The 19708-nt window shown below is 36.5% G+C and overlaps 1 protein-coding gene and 1 long non-coding RNA gene across 2 annotated transcripts in view; both read left to right on the forward strand.

Annotated features, from left to right (window-relative positions):
* Nucleotides 1–3214: 3214 nt before the first annotated feature.
* LOC102809259 (uncharacterized) overlaps nucleotides 3215–19708 on the forward strand; it is an 83016-nt gene continuing 66522 nt past the window's right edge. Inside the window, exons 1-8 of the mRNA XM_085497761.1 lie at nucleotides 3215–3301; nucleotides 8482–8626; nucleotides 9905–9980; nucleotides 10530–10609; nucleotides 14376–14451; nucleotides 15277–15597; nucleotides 18144–18272; nucleotides 19563–19701. Coding sequence (XP_085353887.1) covers nucleotides 9920–9980; nucleotides 10530–10609; nucleotides 14376–14451; nucleotides 15277–15597; nucleotides 18144–18272; nucleotides 19563–19701 — 806 coding nt within the window. The 5' untranslated portion in view covers nucleotides 3215–3301; nucleotides 8482–8626; nucleotides 9905–9919. The remainder of the gene's footprint in view (nucleotides 3302–8481; nucleotides 8627–9904; nucleotides 9981–10529; nucleotides 10610–14375; nucleotides 14452–15276; nucleotides 15598–18143; nucleotides 18273–19562; nucleotides 19702–19708) is intronic.
* On the forward strand, nucleotides 11031–12909 carry LOC146746613 (uncharacterized). Its single transcript, XR_014929085.1, has 2 exons — nucleotides 11031–12251; nucleotides 12736–12909. It is a non-coding gene; the product is annotated as an uncharacterized LOC146746613 (long non-coding RNA).

The raw sequence follows: 19708 nt of genomic DNA on the forward strand, positions 1-19708 counted from the left end.
TTTCATTGCTCTGAAATTAATTGATGCAAATGAATCTAAGTGTGTTATGCATTCCAAAGCATCACATAACGCAGTGAACATTTGAAAGTGTTATATTGCGTAAACAGAAACGTTCAAGATTATCACCGTTACTCAAAACCAATAATCAACAACACTACCAAAAACTATCTGAGAAGCACACAAACCAGGATTACTAGAATAGAAGGTTTCTATTGAGATTTTGTGATAATAACTCAATTCTGAAATCTAAATTATCACGACTAAGCGAGGAGGGAAAACGTTATGTTTGGATGGATTTATGTATACTAAGAAGAGAGAATCGACCTTACTCAGCTCATTAATTTTTATAAACAAACCTATACCACCAACACTTATTTTTATGAAATCAACAGGTGTAAATTTTACAATGAAGGAAAATCATTATGTCCATCACGTATATTAACAATATAAGTGATAAAATGTAGCTTTCTTATATGTTACCATGGTTACCACCTCTGTTTGCCTGATCTGATTTCACTAATGTCGGCAACATTACTTGTAACGCTAATTACAAGTACTGAAGATCGTGTTTTTTTACAGAGGAGAGCCACGGGCTGAAACGTCCGTTCCGGTCGAAACTCTTGGCCAAAACGTCCTTCCACCGATATATGACAGGTGCCACATGTACTCAATCTTTTCGAAACACCTGACTTCAAGTCCGGTTTCAAGTACACCACGGGATCTTTTTCTTACCCATTTGACAGGACACTCGGGAGGGAGGGGTAACGGCCTGAAACGCCTGGTTATATTGGATAATTACCAAAGAATAATATTATCTCTGAGTGGTATCAACAAGGGAGAGATAATATTATCCCTGCGTGAATCGACAAGAGAGGGAGATAATATTTTTTTTAAATAATTTTTGGTCTAATTCTGCTGTTTTGATTATTTTAGCATATTCTGCTAGTAAAATAAAATATTCATGGTCATAATAATTCCATGTTGCTAGAAACATTGTTACTACCATTTGACCTACTACATATTACCTACTACCATTTTACCTACTACATATTACCTACTACCATTTACCTACTACATAATACCTACTACCATTTTACCTACTACATACTACCTACTACAATTTGCCCTACTACATACTACATACTACCTACTACCATTTCACCTACTACATACTACCTACTACCATTTCACCTACTACATACTACCTACTACCATTTTACCTACTACATATTACCTACTACATATTACCTACTACCATTTCACCTACTACATATTACCTACTACCATTTTACCTACTACATATTACCTACTACATTTGTACCATTTCACCTACTACCATTTCACCTACTACATACTACCTACTACCATTTCACCTACTACCATTTCACCTACTACCATTTCACCTACTACATACTACCTACTACCATTTGACCTACTACATAATACCTACTACCATTTTACCTACTACATATTACCTACTACCATTTTACCTACTACATAATACCTACTACCATTTTACCTACTACATACTACCTACTACAATTTGCCCTACTACATACTACATACTACCTACTACCATTTCACCTACTACATACTACCTACTACCATTTTACCTACTACATATTACCTACTACCATTTCACCTACTACATATTACCTACTACCATTTTACCTACTACATATTACCTACTGCCATTTGACCTACTACATACTACCTACTACATAATACCTACTACCATTTTACCTACTACATACTACCTACTACAATTTGCCCTACTACATATTACCTACTGCCATTTGACCTACTACATACTACCTACTACGTATTACCTACTACCATTTTACCTACTACCTACTACCTACTACCATTTCACATACTACATACTACCATTTTACCTACTACATACTACCTACTACCATTTCACATACTACCTACTACCATTTCACCTACTACATACTACCTACTACCATTTCACCTACTACCATTTCACCTACTACATACTACCTACTGCCATTTGACCTACTACATACTACCTACTACGTATTACCTACTACCATTTTACCTACTACCTACTACCTACTACCATTTCACATACTACATACTACCTACTACCATTTTACCTACTACATACTACCTACTACCATTTCACCTACTACATACTACCTACTACCATTTGCTATATATTACGTCATTAAGTTTTCCAGTACTATAGACTCTAATAGAAGATCTAAAATTTACCACGTGTACTGCGTCACCGTGTGCACTGCGTGTACTGCGTCACCACGTGCACTGCGTACACTGCGTCATCACGTGCACTGCGTGTACAACGTCATCAAGTTGCGTCACCGCGTGTACTATGTCACCACGTGCACTGCGTCATCACGTGCACTGCGTCACCACGTTCACTGCGTCATCACGTACACTGCGTTAGCACGTGCACTGCGTCACCACGTGCACTGCGTCACCACGTGCACTGCGTCACCACGTGCACTGCTGGCACACTGGTTGCAACGATAACATACTATAAAACCAGATTTTGACATATTAATTGGTTGGAAAGTCAATGTCTATAAAATTACAATTATCTGTAAATTTAATTTAATTATCGTAAATAGTTTATGAACAAAATCGTAAACATCAATTTATGCTCTAATTTCTAAAAACACACACACCCACACACACGAAAGTCTTTACGTGATCTGTGTTTTACCTTACACATATTAGTTATGTAAATCAGTTTGTGCGAGGCTCTTCACAAAGTTTGCAAACTAGCTATTTGTGTTGACTTATTAAGTAAGAACAGAAAATCATAGAACATGAAGTGCATTTCAAATCAATTGTCAGCGAATTTGCATAAGGGGGACAAGCAATAATAAAACTGTAAAATGAAACCTAAAAGAAACCAATTAAAATGGTTAACCTCTGCGATTACCCATAGTTGCACGCCAGGTCAATGACCTCAGCATTTTTATTGAAGTCTTGCGTGAGTAGCTTTTTAGGGCAAACACGTATCCACGCATACGGTTATAACATTTGTTACAGAAAATAAGAGAATTTGGAAATTATGCGTCATAAAACAATGGGACGAAACTCCCGGGTGATTGACCAGAATCAACCAAATTCATCAGACTTATCACACGGCGCGATTGGTTAAGCGGCGGCGCTCACCACTTCGGAAATGAAAGCTCGTGTCAAAGTTCACCAAAAGTTGTGTCACCTGATTCATATTATGGACAATTCTGCATTCCGTTTCCTGTTTATTTGAGGCTACCGTTGCTACGTAGCTACAGTCATTTCTCACGTTAGTGCCTTTAATATTTTATATTCAAGTGTCATATTCGCCTAACAGTTTGTTACTTTCTATGACCTATGACAAGATTTGACAATTACGTGCACCAAGGACTGACTATATGTCACAGTTTGGGAGGATTCCATTCGGTCGTAGTGTGTGCGCAATATAACGCAGTGAGTTTTAATATACGCCCTACGATATGAACATTGATTTCTAAAACTTTATGATTTACATAACAATGAGACTCCCTTACTATTAGCACACATTACTTATGTAATTGTCTTAGGGAAGATGTCAGCTGTGGGTATTGTATTATGGATATGTGAGAAAACATTTTCAATGTAGTTTACACTTGAATCAAAGTTATCTCCAATCCACCAAACCCACTCACAACACGCGGGTTTAAGACGCGGGTGAGTGTTTTAAAACAGTGTTGTGCATAATTTGCCCAATTCCTCATCGCCAGGGGCAAGTACATAATCCAAATCGTGCAACAAAACCAGAAAATAGAAAGAGTTGAGACCCCCACTCCTAACCTGAACCATGACACTATATATATATATATATATATATGTGTGTGTTCAGTGTTAGGAATCGAGTTATGTATGTGGGCCCCAAGAAACTATCGCCAAGCATGGCTGCACTTGAAACATGAGAATAGCAAGTTTGGATCTAATGCATTAATTATTCACTTTTTTTTTAATTTCGCTAATTTCGTTAAGTTGCTACATTGAATCAACTTGTATATTCACAATAAATGTTTTCCTATCAAGTTAATGTACTTACACCAAGTGAAAAAATCAGAATGGTGAATCTTAATGAAAGTAAAAATATTAAACGATTTCACGGTAGTTCTATATATAATTTATATAATTAACAAGACACTTCGCGGTGAGCATCTTTTGCGGTCAGTAATATTTACGAACATTTTTGTTGGCGATCCGCTCCACTAGGATTGCCCTTAAAATCAATTTTGTGTGTCTGTGTGTGTGATTTCCAGTGTTTTCACGTATTAATTCTTCTGTGATTTTTTGGGCTTGGCCTATTTCCCTCAAACTTGGCAGGCAGTTCACACGTTGCAATAGTAACAGCCAAAAAACTGTTTGTTTTTTTGGATAGCTTCGTGCCAAATGTATCTCCTCCTACAAGTTTAGGATAAAACTCCTCAGACATAGCTCCTTATACTCAGCTTGAGTGTGGGCACGAAGTTACTATTTAAATTTTTGATATCTTTCTTCATTACTGAGAAATTTGACTCTTCTGTGATTTTTTGGGCTGGGCCGATTTGGTTCAAACTTGGCAGGCTAGTCACACCTTCACTCTAGTTAGGTTGTAAAATCTGAAAACAAATTCTGGCCCACTGTTTCCATGGCAACAGCCAAACAACTGATATTTGTGAATACCTTCGCATTAAATGTGTCTCACCCTACAATATTAATACTGGTTTTATGTCTATTTTCATTACCGAGAAACTTAGTTAGGGTAACTTTTCACCAGCGGCTTTTAACTGCTCTGTGTTTTTTTGGCTTGGCTGATTTTGTTCATACTTGACAGGCTGGTCGTAGCGTCACTAATTGAAAAAAAAATTCTCGCTCACCGCTGCCATGGCAACAGCCAAAAACTAACTTTTAAATACTTTCGCCCCAAATTTATTACCTTCTACCAGTCTTGTAATGGCAGTATTCATATAATCATGTTTTGTTTTGGCTACATTGCACACTGGTAAGAGATCACCGGCGCACTGTATCGTAATCCCAACGCAATTTTGAACTATGAATGAACTGTAGATGCTGCCTTCAATCTAGAAAATACTATCGCAAAACGGTTGGAAATAATAAATTTAAGAGCAGAATACGTCCTAGCAATAAAATAAAGTGACTTTTAAAGACTGGACGTTTTTTTTTTTGCGAACTTCGTATACGGGCCCGGTTTTAGTTATAAACCGACGTTAGCACGGCAACAGCCGAAAACATGAGCTTGCTTGGTTTTGAGCGGAGCGGATCGCTAACCAGCCTACCGGCTTGTTTTATAAACTGGCTTGGCAATTCCCACCACCAATCAGACCATGTCACAGCATTTCGGCTACTTTTCCAACAAATCCAAAATCACTCGATAATTTTGTTTACTTTACATTTGTACTATGATTACATTTTAGATTACGATAATTGTAATGCATACATGTACACTCACAAAAATACCCCCAAAATAAAAGAAATTATGATATAGCCTTGACAAAAAGGCATTATTTTACCTTGACATAATATTGCATTTTTTTTCTACCTGTGTAACTTCATGTGGAAATCCTGATGTGATTTAAAGTTCAGTTCACAACTAACGGTTTTGCAATATTAGAGGCTGTGAACTTGTCCATGGAGGCTGCAAATTAATAAATATTGTATTCACTGACATTTATTTTGTATTTGCAATGAGTTCCACAGTATCTTTTTCTTACTGGTGTGGCTACAGTGACTGTGTAGTGTTTTTGTTTTGTTGATTGTTGTCAGTTGTTTGTTTTGTGTTCTTGGAATTTTGTACAAAAATCAACAACGGTTAAATAGGTATGTTATTTCCATTTTGCAGTATATCGTAGACAGTACTTGTATACTTTGTTATCCAGCATATATATCAGATTGTTCGGAAGCATGGGATTGTAAATGTAAATTTCGTTCCTTAATCTTGTAAGATGACGCTGTCTCCGGGGCCTTCAGAGTCCCATGTTGACTATATCCCGGCCCGTTTACTTACTTGTTGTCAGTGTCTGTGAGTGGTATATACAAAATACGACCAAGTAAACGTCAGAATATTAATACAGTCAAACTGACTTGTGTGCATTAGATATTATTTAATACCAGTAGACCCGGATTAAAAATAGTACTTTTATTTTAGGTTCATGTATTTGTTTATCTGATACTTGAATGTGTTTTTATTGGCTTTCACATTGAAGTAATATGTATTTTTGTAATTTAGTTTCTGTTTATCTTTATGTTTCAAACTAGGTGTATTCCTATGTGAAAGTCATATCAGGTCAGTACTCGGGCATTCATATTTTGAGTATGGCGGGTGAGTGTCAGAGGGTGTTAAATGAAGGATGTAGCGGACAGGGTGCCTAAACATAGCATCCATGACTGAGCAAGTGGTTACAAGTCATGTTCTTCATGCTTCTGTTCTGAATGTAGCCTCATGAACCCCATTTTATCTGACAAGATCTACTTTTATCAGGTGTCTATTGAGAGAATTATGACTACACATACAAAATTTAACAGAAGTAAGAGTCACTCGAAAGGGAAACGAATGCTTTTTGCAGAGACTATTGATATGCAAACTATGCAGTCAGGGTAGTAGACAAAAAAGAGGGGTTAAAGCCAGACAAAACTAAAGACAACAGCCACTTAAGGAGGAAGTAGCCATGCTTGAACAGGTGAGGGAACTTACGATCGAGGTCTTTGAAGAGTAGCTATCACCTACAGTTCCACGTTTTGATGTCACTGTAAATAAATTCACACCTGCCACTCGCCTTTGTGTGTATTTATTATTGGATCACCATGTTTCTGCTGTGCATGTGGAACCAGTTATCTAATCAATGCTTGATTGATTGAAGGTAGTTGGCAAAGGACCAATCGTGTTCAACAGTCGACTGGAACATTGAGAGGGGTATCTTGAGCCAATCCCAGAATGTCGAGGATTTCAGTGGCTGTACTCATACCACTCTCCACTGATGAAGCTAGCAAACATGGTAAACAATATCGTGCCAATGCAGCAAGAGACAATGAAGGCCCTTATTGTGTTCTAGGTGTACAAAACCTAGCCACAAACCATAGTAGTATACAACTTGTTGTTATCCCGAATTACCATCTATTAGACACAAACTGCTATGAATCAGCTGAACAATTTCTCTTGCGTGCTGTATACGTGGCTGAGACATCATACCCGATTGGTTTGTACAGTGTGTAAAGCTTTCACCAAGAGATGGAATGCGAGGAATGAATGTCATGATTCATCTTTCACATTTTAAAACCGATTCTGCAAGACAGCCATCTCGAAAATCTACCTCTGTCACCCTATCATGGCAACTGTTTCAACATTATATTTAGCAATGAGCAGATAGTCTACATTCTGAGTAAGATGGATCTTACTTGTAGGCGACTTTTGAAAACAAGGCACTTATCTTATCCCATATTTGCCACCACACTATGGTGGCAGATAATCGAATCTGTGGCTATCCACATCTTTATATCTATGACCACTTGATTTCTCCATCTGTGTTATTATGCAAATCTTGTTTCCTGCACTAACCAAACTTATTGAGCATGAATTCAAGTTGTCCTTCATGGATCCAATTAGTGTTGAAGAATTGACTGCCAATGTCAAATGACTGGTACAGTCGGCTTGCCCGTACGAGGGAGTAGTTCTCTTGGTGGGAAAGAAGGTGAAGTACCGAATCATGGGTGACATAAATTCAGTGTTCTTTAAAATTGGAATACCATAACCGCACCTTGGCCCAGTTATTCGCTTATATGTTGTATGGTAAATACACAATTGATGGTTTTCAAAGCTGGTGTATAAATATAAAAACCCACCGTCCTATATAGAGAACACTGGAGTTGTGTAATTGGATCCTTTCACTGTAGTATGCAAATTTATAATTTTACCAATTGATAGTACATGTCCATCGTATCTCTCAATGCCACGACTATTATGTTTGTAATCATTAATGTGCTACTAAGTTATTTAATCTTATTAGTATTGTTTCCATAACACAATTGACTCCAAGTTATGCATAATATATTTCAGTTGTATTTAAACTTTCCAAGTATATGATACAACAATGATTACAAATTATTATGTTTTTGGCTACATCACTACGATATATTAAAAGTCTATGTCCTGCCCTGACTTATCAACACTATACATTGTGATAACACCGGATGTTCTCATTCCTGCTATCACGAACATGCCAGTAAAGTAATTGAACTTCATGGTCAAGTTCTTCCCAAGTAAGTGTAAACTTACAAAGACACACTCCGTAGTTCATTTATCATTACATATCTACGATTTATTGTGTATATATTGGTCAGAACATGGTACCTCACAGTTTGGCAAAATGTGATTGCAACTTCAATGATCCGTGTGAATATTCTGCTTGCAACGTTGATACTGATAAGAATACTAATCTAAATTTTCCATTTCAGGTACCAGGGTATCCATAGTGATACAATATCACCTATGAAGATGTCACAGAAGAAGGTTTCCCTATTGTTTACACTTATAAGATGTTAGATAATAATGAAACAGAAGATCTTCAAATTATTATTTAATTACCAGACCACGGTTCAGGTAGGAAGTGTTTCTCATTACGTATGCCGAGCACACGCAAGCAAAACGGTCCTTCAGGGCCACACCATCCTCCTAAACTTAAACTACCGCTAATAAGAAACATTCTAGATACATACAAGTGCTGAAATCCTTTGAATGGCAATGACAACGTTTGTAAGTTTTCGCCTATTTAATTATTTGTAGTAATGGGTACTAAATATACACAGATGAATAGAAATATGTGAAATTTTGCACAAAGTATTGTCCAAAGCCAAAGTTAAAGGGATGGGAGCTGCATTTTCAGTGAATCTATTTGAATATTGAAATGCCAATTACCATGGTAATACAAAATGAATAAACACCTGCTCATACTCCATTTGTTTATATGTTTAGGATAATAGCCTGTAAATTACTAGAAAAGTTACAAAAATGCAGACTCTGTGCCTTTAATATTATTTGTGGGATCTAGATGTGAAAGTAATAGCAATGCGTCCGGAAGGGGACCAACGAAAAAAGGATAGGTGTACAAGTCAAAAAGTATTGTATGTGTGTCACCGCTATGGTGATTGGAATAGCTGTCAATAGTGTCAGTAACAATTCAAAAAACTCTAGTGGACAGTTTAGTGGATTTAAATGAAAATGTGGTGATTCTACAGAATGTTTTCGTCTTAATTCAGCATTTAGACCTTTTAATTTACTGGATATTTGCTGGTGTATAATGCCGACAGTCAGACTCCAGGAATTACATACGCCAACTACAGTATCGTAATCTCAAAGTGAAGTGTAAACATGGTATAGGTGACGTGAAACATGTTAAAGATTTATGCAAATCTAGTATTTGTTCAGTTATAAAGGCTTTCTACATCCCATAAAAACACCAGGCGCCATGACAGAAGACTGTGGTCATACACGTAGCTTTGCTTTAAAGACGCGATCTGCAAGTTTGCATATTATCCAAGGGCATATAGTACAGCCACTATTCAGGTACAGATATTGTGTGTGGTGAGTGGTACATTTATTCGAACTAGTGTGGACACGGCAGATGGTTATAATATACAATTAACTACAAAGCTAACACTTTTCGTGTATTTGAATTGCCAGTATCATTATGGTTGGGTGAGTGTGTGGAGTGTGTAGACGTAACAAGTCAAAGTGTTTGAAATTAACCTCAGTTGACAGGAAAATACGTAACGAAAATAACCAAGATGTATTTAGTGTGACCACTAATGCCGTCACGTGGTACATCATAGATTTTGGCAACGTTTGCATTTATTTACTGTATTTATTTAATTTCCACAGAACTAGACGCGGAGAATGCTAGCATATATGTATATTCCTCTAGCACTGGCGTCAATGACAGTGTTGATAAACGCAGGTATGATATATTATCCAGACTTTACACACACTAGGTTCAATTGCACAATGTACAGTAATAACACCATATATAATCTGGGTTTAAGTATACTGTTTATTGTATGCTCTAACGCAGATACTAGACTTTGATACCATTAACCAATACTTAAATGGCCGTTTCTAACGACCTTGTGTTCTGTGCAATAAATGTTTACGTCGCTCACGGTTTCAAACTTACCTTCCTATATAATATTAAAATTTTTCTTTCGTGAGTAGTATACAAGGAAACATTAAAAAGAACAGTAAAACAATTGTATATCAACAAATCGCAGCATAATATGATAAGTCGGTGTTTTTCCTTTTTAACTATTATGCCAGCGTAATATTAGCACCAATTACATAAACAACAATGATAAATTATTCAGAACATCATGATAAAAAAAAACTGAATTGATAAGGAGCTGGACCGAATTATAATCCAAACACTAAAAGCTGCATATACCATCCGTGACTCGCATATATTTTTCATATTGGGATTATGTTGATGCAATGTATGTTTTTCTTCACATAGATGGGGGGCCTGATCGAATGTCAGAAGACTTTGAACCTTTCTGCTACTATGAACCAACTGACAATATTACAAATTACAAGGTTGGTACTGTCAAGACCGTCTTTCATGTGGCAATAGAGCAATAGCAATAAATCGGTTTCCGTGCCAAGAGGTGGGGGTGGGTGGTTGGTTGAATGGGTGTTATTTCTAGCTCGCGCAATTTGTTTGTTGGTTTCCCTGGTTCGCGGCGCACTGGTGAGTTATCGAACGATTATGGGGCGAAATCTCCCTCCCCCTACTTAGACGAAATTGGAACGTTTTTAAACCAGAGAGCGCAAGTTGCCAAGGTAACGGCGGAAATCAAAACTATAGCAAACGTTTGGGGTGTATACAAAACGAAGAACAAAGAACATGTCTTTTCACATTAGGAAAATATATTCTATAACTTGCCAACTACGTTAACTACCAATATTTTGTCTAATTTTGTTTTGTCTGTGTGATTTTGTCTAAACCTCTTACTGTCAGATATTGCCTTTTAAAAAATAATGTTCTATGGGTATTTGACACACTTTATGTGTGAAAATAGTTTGAAACTCTTACGTTTCATAACAGCATAAGACCACATGATACAAGCCAAGAATTTCTGATGATAAGTTGTAATGGTAGCCAACAACCTTAACACTGATAGCACTAAACTGGCTCCGACTCAGCAGGGCGTGGTTTCCCCTGCTGCCCAGTCTCCTGGTCGACCACGATCAGTTGTTGTTGTCTGGTCTAATGACATCGACAAAACTCGCTGTGCTCGCTAACAAACCCACAATACACTAACATCAGTGTATCAGCCAAGCAATGTGTCAGCAAATAAACTATTCCCGATTCCCGAATTACCGTCAGACGCGATGTAATAACATTTGCGCATGCTTAACCTAGTATCTAGTAACAGGCGAGGTAGGACAAAAATACCAAAGTCAAAAGAACACCCGGGAAATGTCGGCGGCATATTTGAAACAGTTTTTTTTTAAAGATAGTGGAGTGAGTGTGTCTGGGTACAAACGAGAACAACAAGTAGAACTATTCAAGACAGCTGAGAAACGTGGATTTCCAGTTGAAAAAGATTATTTTTCAGAGAAAATGAACTGAAATAGAGATGGTACGTGTGTATTCGCAGAGTATATATGACCGTGACATAGTTTTTTAACTCCCAAAATACCCGCAAAAATTATTAAAATATTACGATATAGCCAAAGATAATTCACATGCTCATTATCCTAGCTTAGGCAGAATAGTGTGCAAATTTTCAGAGGCTGGTGCGAGTTAGTTGAAAGATGATGGCAGTCTTATTTCAGGGGAATTTTTACGTTGCGAGTTGGAAACATTGGTGTTCGATCAATCTGATTAAAATCTGATGTAGTGTACGGGCTTTAATTATTTTGGCTATAAAGTTATTTTAATTTTAATTTTTATTACTTTTGTTATTAATGCCTTTTTATTTTATTTTATTTTATTATTTTACTTTGATTTTGATTTTGTGATTTTTTTAATTCCGCCCTACCTACATCTGAGCCGATGCCTATGTAACGAGATTTCAACGAGACCCACTATCGACGATTTTAGTCAACGAATCACATACCTCCTTCTATAGCGCACATGATGACGTCACCGGGCGGAGTCGGGTGGCAAACACACTCAAATAAAATGGCGGATTATACCGACGTTAGCGACCGAGAATAACACGGCTTTTCGGTAAGTTTATCATAATGCAACAAAAGTCATTTTTATGTTAATATTGTGGCTCGAATGGTTCGACTTTAAATCGTTATTTTGCATAGTTATTCTGGGAGTGACGATTTTGTTTCCGCCGTTTCGACCGAACACCAGTGTCTTTTTCCAGTCGCCTGCCCTGGAGACGGGTGATGTTTTGTTGAAGATCGGGCCAACATCGTCTACGGTATTGAAACCGTAGCCGTAAATATTCATCAAATTGTATCATCATTTTGTACATTATACAATAACTCTTTATTAAAGTAATTGAGCTGATTTGGAATAAAATATTTTTTATTGGAACACATCGCAATTGATCAGGAAATATTTTTTTGCTCCAATTTTCTGCGTCGATGCCGTGGGCCGGTGACCGTCATACAATTTAAAATCAGTTTGCATTGTTTACTATAGCTGTTTACAGTGTTCTAATCATTACGATTTACTTATTTTTTTGCTTCCATTCTAGATAATTATGCTCAGTGATGTAAAATTGAAGCGATGACTGAATGAACGAACCTTGGCTGGTGAAGATGTATCTGGAAGTGTACACATTTGTTGGAAGTGAAAAAAATATTAAATGTAATGACAAAAATTGTAAAATGCTGTGGAATTTCTTTTGCAAATAAAAATATACTAGCAATTTTCTATTAATGGTTTATTCAAGTGGGCAAAATATAATGTACAGAAAGATTGCCCGTAGTATCGCTACACTGAAAAGTAAGCAACCGACAGCCTGTATAAAAGGGGGGCTGTGATTGGTTGTTACTTATGCGAGATTTGAACGGGACTTACATAGGCGTCGGATCAGATGTAGGTAGGGCAGAATTAAAAAAAAAATCACAAAATCAAAATCAAAGTAAAATAATAAAATAAAAGGGCATTAATAACAAAAGTAATAAAAAATAAAATTATAGCCACAATAATTAAAGCCCGTACACTACATCAGATTTTAATCAGATTGGTGTTCGATGTACTGCGAAATCTAACCCCAGGTCACGCAAGGGCTATCAATTCGGGAACCGGGAATTTTACAAGTCTATTATTCCAAAGTCATTGGTTCAAATACCGAGATTGGTGACTGACAAGGCGCCGCCATTCTTTCTATTACACTATCCCATTGCCTATTTTATCTTCATAATTACCTAGGTGGATCTCTTTGGATCAGTGGACACACACTCTTCCATAATTTATAAATTAATGGATCTAGCACTAGATCTGAATCTCAATACTATATTGAAGTTTTTTTTTCAGAAACAAGCAACCGAGGAATCAGTTGCTAGGCAGCCACCACCCTGGTTACTGTCAACTGGGCTAGATGTATTAAACAAATGCGTCCAAGTCTATAAAACATATACTGTACACTTTCCAGTCGTGACTGACACGCAAATTTATACTAGCTACTAATACATATTCATATTTAGGCGTGACCTTACTGTTTCCCCCTTAACAATTTTGAAATCTAAACACTCTGAAACACTATTTCCTCCATTTTGAGAGGCCAATTTTGCTGACAAAATAGGGTTTCAGCTTGATTGAGAGCGCCCCTCAACATCTTTCGAGCGCCTCCCCTCCGGTGCCGTCGCCACTGTGCGTGGAAAAATGCGTTGCATAGGGTTCTCATAACCGTGAACACTCCCATTATATGGGATTTCCCCCTCTTTTTCTATAGCGATGCGCCCTTTTTGACCCCCATTATCACCAAATATGAAGGTAAGACCCCGAACAGTGCCTCTACTGAGTGAGTAACATTGCCCCAGAGACGGCGGAACGAAATGTCGCAAGGGAGCGAGATCTGCTCACCAACCTTGCGCCGAAGGCGCGACCTTACTAGGGGGTCCGGGGACATGCACCCCTTAACAATTTTGAAATCTAGACCTTCTGAAACGCTATTTCCTGCATTTTGAGGGGCAAATTTTGCTGATACAAAAGGTGTCAGCTTGATTTTGGAGGGCCCCCAACTTTTTTCTGAGGGGCGATCAGGTTTCTAACTATAATTTAACTCTCGAACTCCATAAATATCCGGTTACACACAATTGAAAGTGCGTTCAACTAAGTTTTGCCGACAATACAACTTTAGTCATCGCACATTTATATTTTATATTTTAGGATTTCATATCTATTGATTACACTCGTCCGCTTTGTTCTGATGCCCTCATGTTTGCAGTCGTACCTGGCAATAAATGTGAGTAATCATGTATCATCATGTATTTTCTTACAGTAAATATAAACTGTAAAAAAAATATGAAATACATATTTGGGTTCTTGCGAGTTTCTGTCAAAATAATACTAGTATATATAACGATGCATAAACCCCAGTAATCCAAATAGGAATGATTTGGTATTTCCAAGATGGCGGATGAGCTACTAGACGAAGTGTATCGCGAGAAGGTTCTACTAATTGCAGGAAGGGGTATTAAAAATAATATCGTGCCGTATTTACAGTGAATACCGGCAATCGCCAATAGAAATACATGTACTAAGAAATTGCCCGGTGACGTTCCTGCTGAGACTTGTCACTCAAACAACTACTACTTCCTGTTTATTGGTGACCCGTTTCGCTCATGATTGGTTGATTGGTGTATGACGTAGTTTGAGTAACAAGTCTCAGCAGAAACGTCACCGGGCAATTTCCACGTAATGCCGCATGAGGGCGTTTACATGCTATAACGACATTCTAATAATCAATCGAACTATAGACCCTCAAGGGTCTATGATCGAACTGAGTTTTGACTCGACAATTCATTTTATTGATTGTTCGGTTTCACTTTCCGTTTTGGCTCCAAGTTACGTCATTACACCGTTAAGAACTTTGGGAAATATTGAAACGAGGGTGCTCACCCCAAGTTAAAAGTGAAATGAGCCTTGAAGGTAGGGATCCACATAATACCCCGATCGTCAATCTATGGCAGGGCTTCAGAAATTTGCCTGAAGTATGTATCAGAATAGGGATATTCACTACTCAGTGTTCATGTAAAAACGGCGTATTAGTTTGTTTCATACATTACAGGCAATGTGACACTATATGTACCGATTCCCGACAACGGTCTACCAGCAAGCCTTTTGAAACATTCTACTCTTACATGTACTGACGTCACCCATAGATCCTACCATGCTAACATTGAGTCGTCAGTGTTCGTTCCAGTCGAAAACTGGCCAGTATCCCCCGTGATACGGTACAATGAGTGGGGACTGTTGACTATCTCATTGGCTAGAGCGGTGCTGCAAGGTATTCCAAGCGGGGTGACGGAATTTGCCTGTTTTTACAGTTTCCCAGTCGCGTCCGGTGTTACGTTTAGGGGCACGTTGATATACCACAGTGACTTAAAAGGTAAGTATTTTGTTGTTGAAAAGTTAATAGTTCCCATTCAGAGGACAGACAACGACTTGTTATTCAAATTTATACACCGGTAGTATATCGTCGCTGTAAAATATGCAAGTCGTACGCCGATATTTGATATAAGATGTTTATTATGTCAGGCTGTGTAATTAATTAATAATGATAATTGTTTTTATTTATTCACGGCCAAATAACTCGAAACTTGGTAGGTAAGATTTTTATATGAACTACCGTTTAATTTCATTTTAAACTAAAAGTCTGAAAAAAATAAATAATTACCGATTGGACAACGGTCCAGTTATCGGAATACGAAAAGTGCACGTGTTTACAACACTGTGTAGTAGTTGAACTCATTCACATTGTCAACGTCTTAAAGGTTATAATTACATACATTAAGTTTATTCACATTTTAATCGACAAAGTCCAATTTTGATGATTAGCTCTAATTTGTGGTGATGAAAATTATTTTCATTTCGAAATATCCGTAAATATAATCTCGGCAGAAATCATGAAAATATGTAATTACTTTGTTAGTGTAAAAAGGTTGTTCAATGAGAAAGGATATTTAAAAATATTATAATAGATAATTACGTGATTATTATAGTTATGACATTTATTATTTGTTTGATCTATTTGTTCGCCCTATTTATTGATTTAACTTGTCGCTTACTACGACAAGTTATTTTCGAAAACTGTATTGGTGTGCGTATACTAAAAACGTAAGTCGACATAACTTGATGGACGAAACGTTTTGATGAATATATAAGAATCATTGATAGACATTTTCTGCTATTAAATATGTATTTATCCAAAGATGAAAACATGCATTTCCAATACTTAGTTCTTATGATGTATTAAACGAAATCGAAATGACTAATGAAGAGAAAGGTGAACTTTTATTGCGAACGAGTAGGACGTTATAGCGGTCAAGCGACGCTTCATGTAGCGGCCATCATATCCATCCTAGTCGTGAAACGAATGAGCAATACCGGGGACTATATATCATTTTCGTAATCACATTCCTTAAGCATAAACAAGTTTCTAGTAAGAATTGTTTCATTTATGTTGACTATATAGAGGCATTTTTGACTTTGGAGGAAATTTATTAATTAAAAAGCCGGTGTCGTCCACCTCGCATTTAAAGCCGAGTCGAATACCGCTTCTGCGAATCACCTTGCGCTCGATAGCTAAGGAATAAATTAATTTGAAAAATATTAATTAATATTTAACACAAGTCAGTTTATTTTAACTTAATGCATTTATTTACTAGGTAATATATAATACATCAAATTATCACACAGTTCTGTACGCTATTACCCCATTAGTGACTGCGGGTCGTAAAACATGTACTTGTCGGATTAATTGTACACACCAACATGTAAACTTTTATGTGCGATTTCAAGCAGTTATTATTTATAGGAAATTCTGGGCATACAAAATGATATATCCCTGAAAATACATTTATTTTTGTTGTTGCGTACTCCAAATTTTGAACATATTGCATTTTGCAATGCATATCACCATATATAGTATGGCGGCATTTTTGATATACCGAGTCTACGTATTGACATAGCTATATGACTATTCTCGATTTACTATATCATAACTTAAAATTAAGTAATTTGTTCATCGCTAGCAGATGGGTATATCTATCGACGTTGTTTAAAACGCTTGTTAATACATTGATTCGTTCGCAAAATAATTTAAAAGAATGCAGGTACTAGTAGTACCATTTTCATTTGGCATAGAACGTTAAATTGCAAAAGCGAGATAGGATATTACACTAACTATGAATTAACATTACTGAGATGTTCTGAAAATAACCATTTTGTTTAAAAAATGCAAATTAGTGTTTGAGTATGGCTATGTGTGTAGATAAACATATACTGGTAATTATTATGAATGACCTTTGTTATCAGGCCAATTTGTACTCAGTATCATGGAAGTTCAGTGTCTATATATCCATACTATGTAAAGACAAACCAGGCAATCTGATTGGTCTGTGCAAGCAGATTGGTTCTTTTCACATCATAGCTGACTATCACAAAATAAGCCAATATTTCAAGATATTTGTGGTTTTACACAATATTTTTCTTGCATTATTGTTATGAATTATATCAATTCGAATATAAATTACAGATGTCGGATAAAACACGTTTGTGATATAAATCGGCGTATATGTGAGACTCCATTTCAAATTCTCCCAACTTCAACTTCTCCGCGCTCATAAAATTGTGTTAACCATGTTTAGTGGCGATTCATCGCGGATTGTGTAATGACCATGGTTTGAATTGACTTCAGAATTAGTAATTATGGTACCAATGCGTCCACAAAACCGTAAATACCTTTATGACTCCAAAAATAAAGGTAATCGGTGTTCCTGAACGGTCTGCGATTATGCAAATGAACCAGAACGCTCTTAGTTTTTAGTCTTTAGAAGATGCGAAATGGATATACATAGAATATCAAATATACAATATCAGATCATATATATTACAATTATAATATTCATAGTTATATATTTCTTGTTTACATAGCCTGTCCACGTGGTACTTATGGCATTGAATGTAATAGCACATGTAATTGTCAGAATGGTGCTTCCTGTCACAGTTTTAATGGTGCGTGCTGGTGTGCTCCTGGTTGGAGAGGGGAAACTTGTGAGCAAAGTAAGTTACGCATCCACTTGTCATCTCTGGACGGTGCTTGGTGTGCGCATCGCATTTTAGACATAACCAGATTCTCCTTTTGCGCCAGTTATGTGCTTATTAATACATTCGTTTTTTTAACTAGTTTGGTATATTTTAGTTCACATTTTTCGCCATATTTGAATACTTTGGGGCTTTATGAAATAGATTTGCAGAAAATAACAGGCAGTTCGAGTCGAATTACAATTTTAAATTGAGAGAACTTCCGATTGTATATTAAAGAACGCTATTACACTGGAAAATGCACTTAAATAAATATTACCTTTTTCAAAAACATTAGGAATCAAACCAATACTAATAAATGATTTTTCACACTATATCATCAAGCAGCACTTTGATATGGAAACATATGGACAAATTCTGGCTGCAGTGTTGTTTCTCAAAAAAAAAAATAGTCAAGTGCCCCCATATTTTCGATATCCTGATAGCATTAACCTCTAGTAATGAAACATGACAAAATATCATATTCAATTCGGCGCAAACATCCTTTCATGGAAGGACAATACTAGTGTAATAAATCAATTATTTGTAATCAAATTTGGCGCGCTTAAGGTAGAAGCCTACTCATAATTTTTGACAAAATTGGTCATAAATCACTTGACAATGTTTATTGGTTTAATATGTACAATCATGAAGCTAATGTCCCATGGTGCAAAGAAATTGCATTATTTTGTGTTACAGTTACAATTTTTGAGAAACCTGTCCTAATATTTCTTGAAAATTGCCATTTTTAGAACAATTCCACAGAACACAATGTTAAAGAAAAATTGCATTTTTTGACACTTTTTAAAACCCAGATTTTTTTAATAATTCAGAACAACAAAATGTACTCCTTTATTAACAATATATGATTTTTTTCAGCCTATGTCACCAGGCTAGATTCTGAGATATTGCATAATATTTCTGTCATAGGAACCTATGGTAAAAGCACTATAATAGTGTCAAAATGGCGACTTCCCACTATAAAATACAACCATCAATTTCTCGAAAATAAGACTAGTGACCCCCAACTTTTTTTAAGTCAATATCCTTGTATTGCCTTGGAGTACAGTTTATTGCAAAATGAATAAATTCTGGGTAGGCTTCTACCTTAAAGGACCATGCAGTGGAGACTTAATATGTTGATAATTGATATAGAAAGTCGTAAAATGTACAATTCCCTGTTTTCATTCCACAACGTTTTCGAGCGAAATTGTGTGCAATACATCTATTCTAAAAACATTCTTATTTTATATATCCATAAATGCATAGTTTACCCGGAAGTTGTGGTGCGCCCGTCACATGATGAAATATACATAAGTAATGAAGTAAACCTGACATGTGGTGTATATCATATGAATGTGTCTACTGTACAGTGGTATTATAACAACAATAAGATAGAAGCCTACAGGTAGATA

Source organism: Saccoglossus kowalevskii, chromosome 4 (assembly GCF_978046115.1).
Source record: "Saccoglossus kowalevskii chromosome 4, keSacKowa6.1, whole genome shotgun sequence".
Lineage (NCBI taxonomy): Eukaryota > Metazoa > Hemichordata > Enteropneusta > Harrimaniidae > Saccoglossus > Saccoglossus kowalevskii.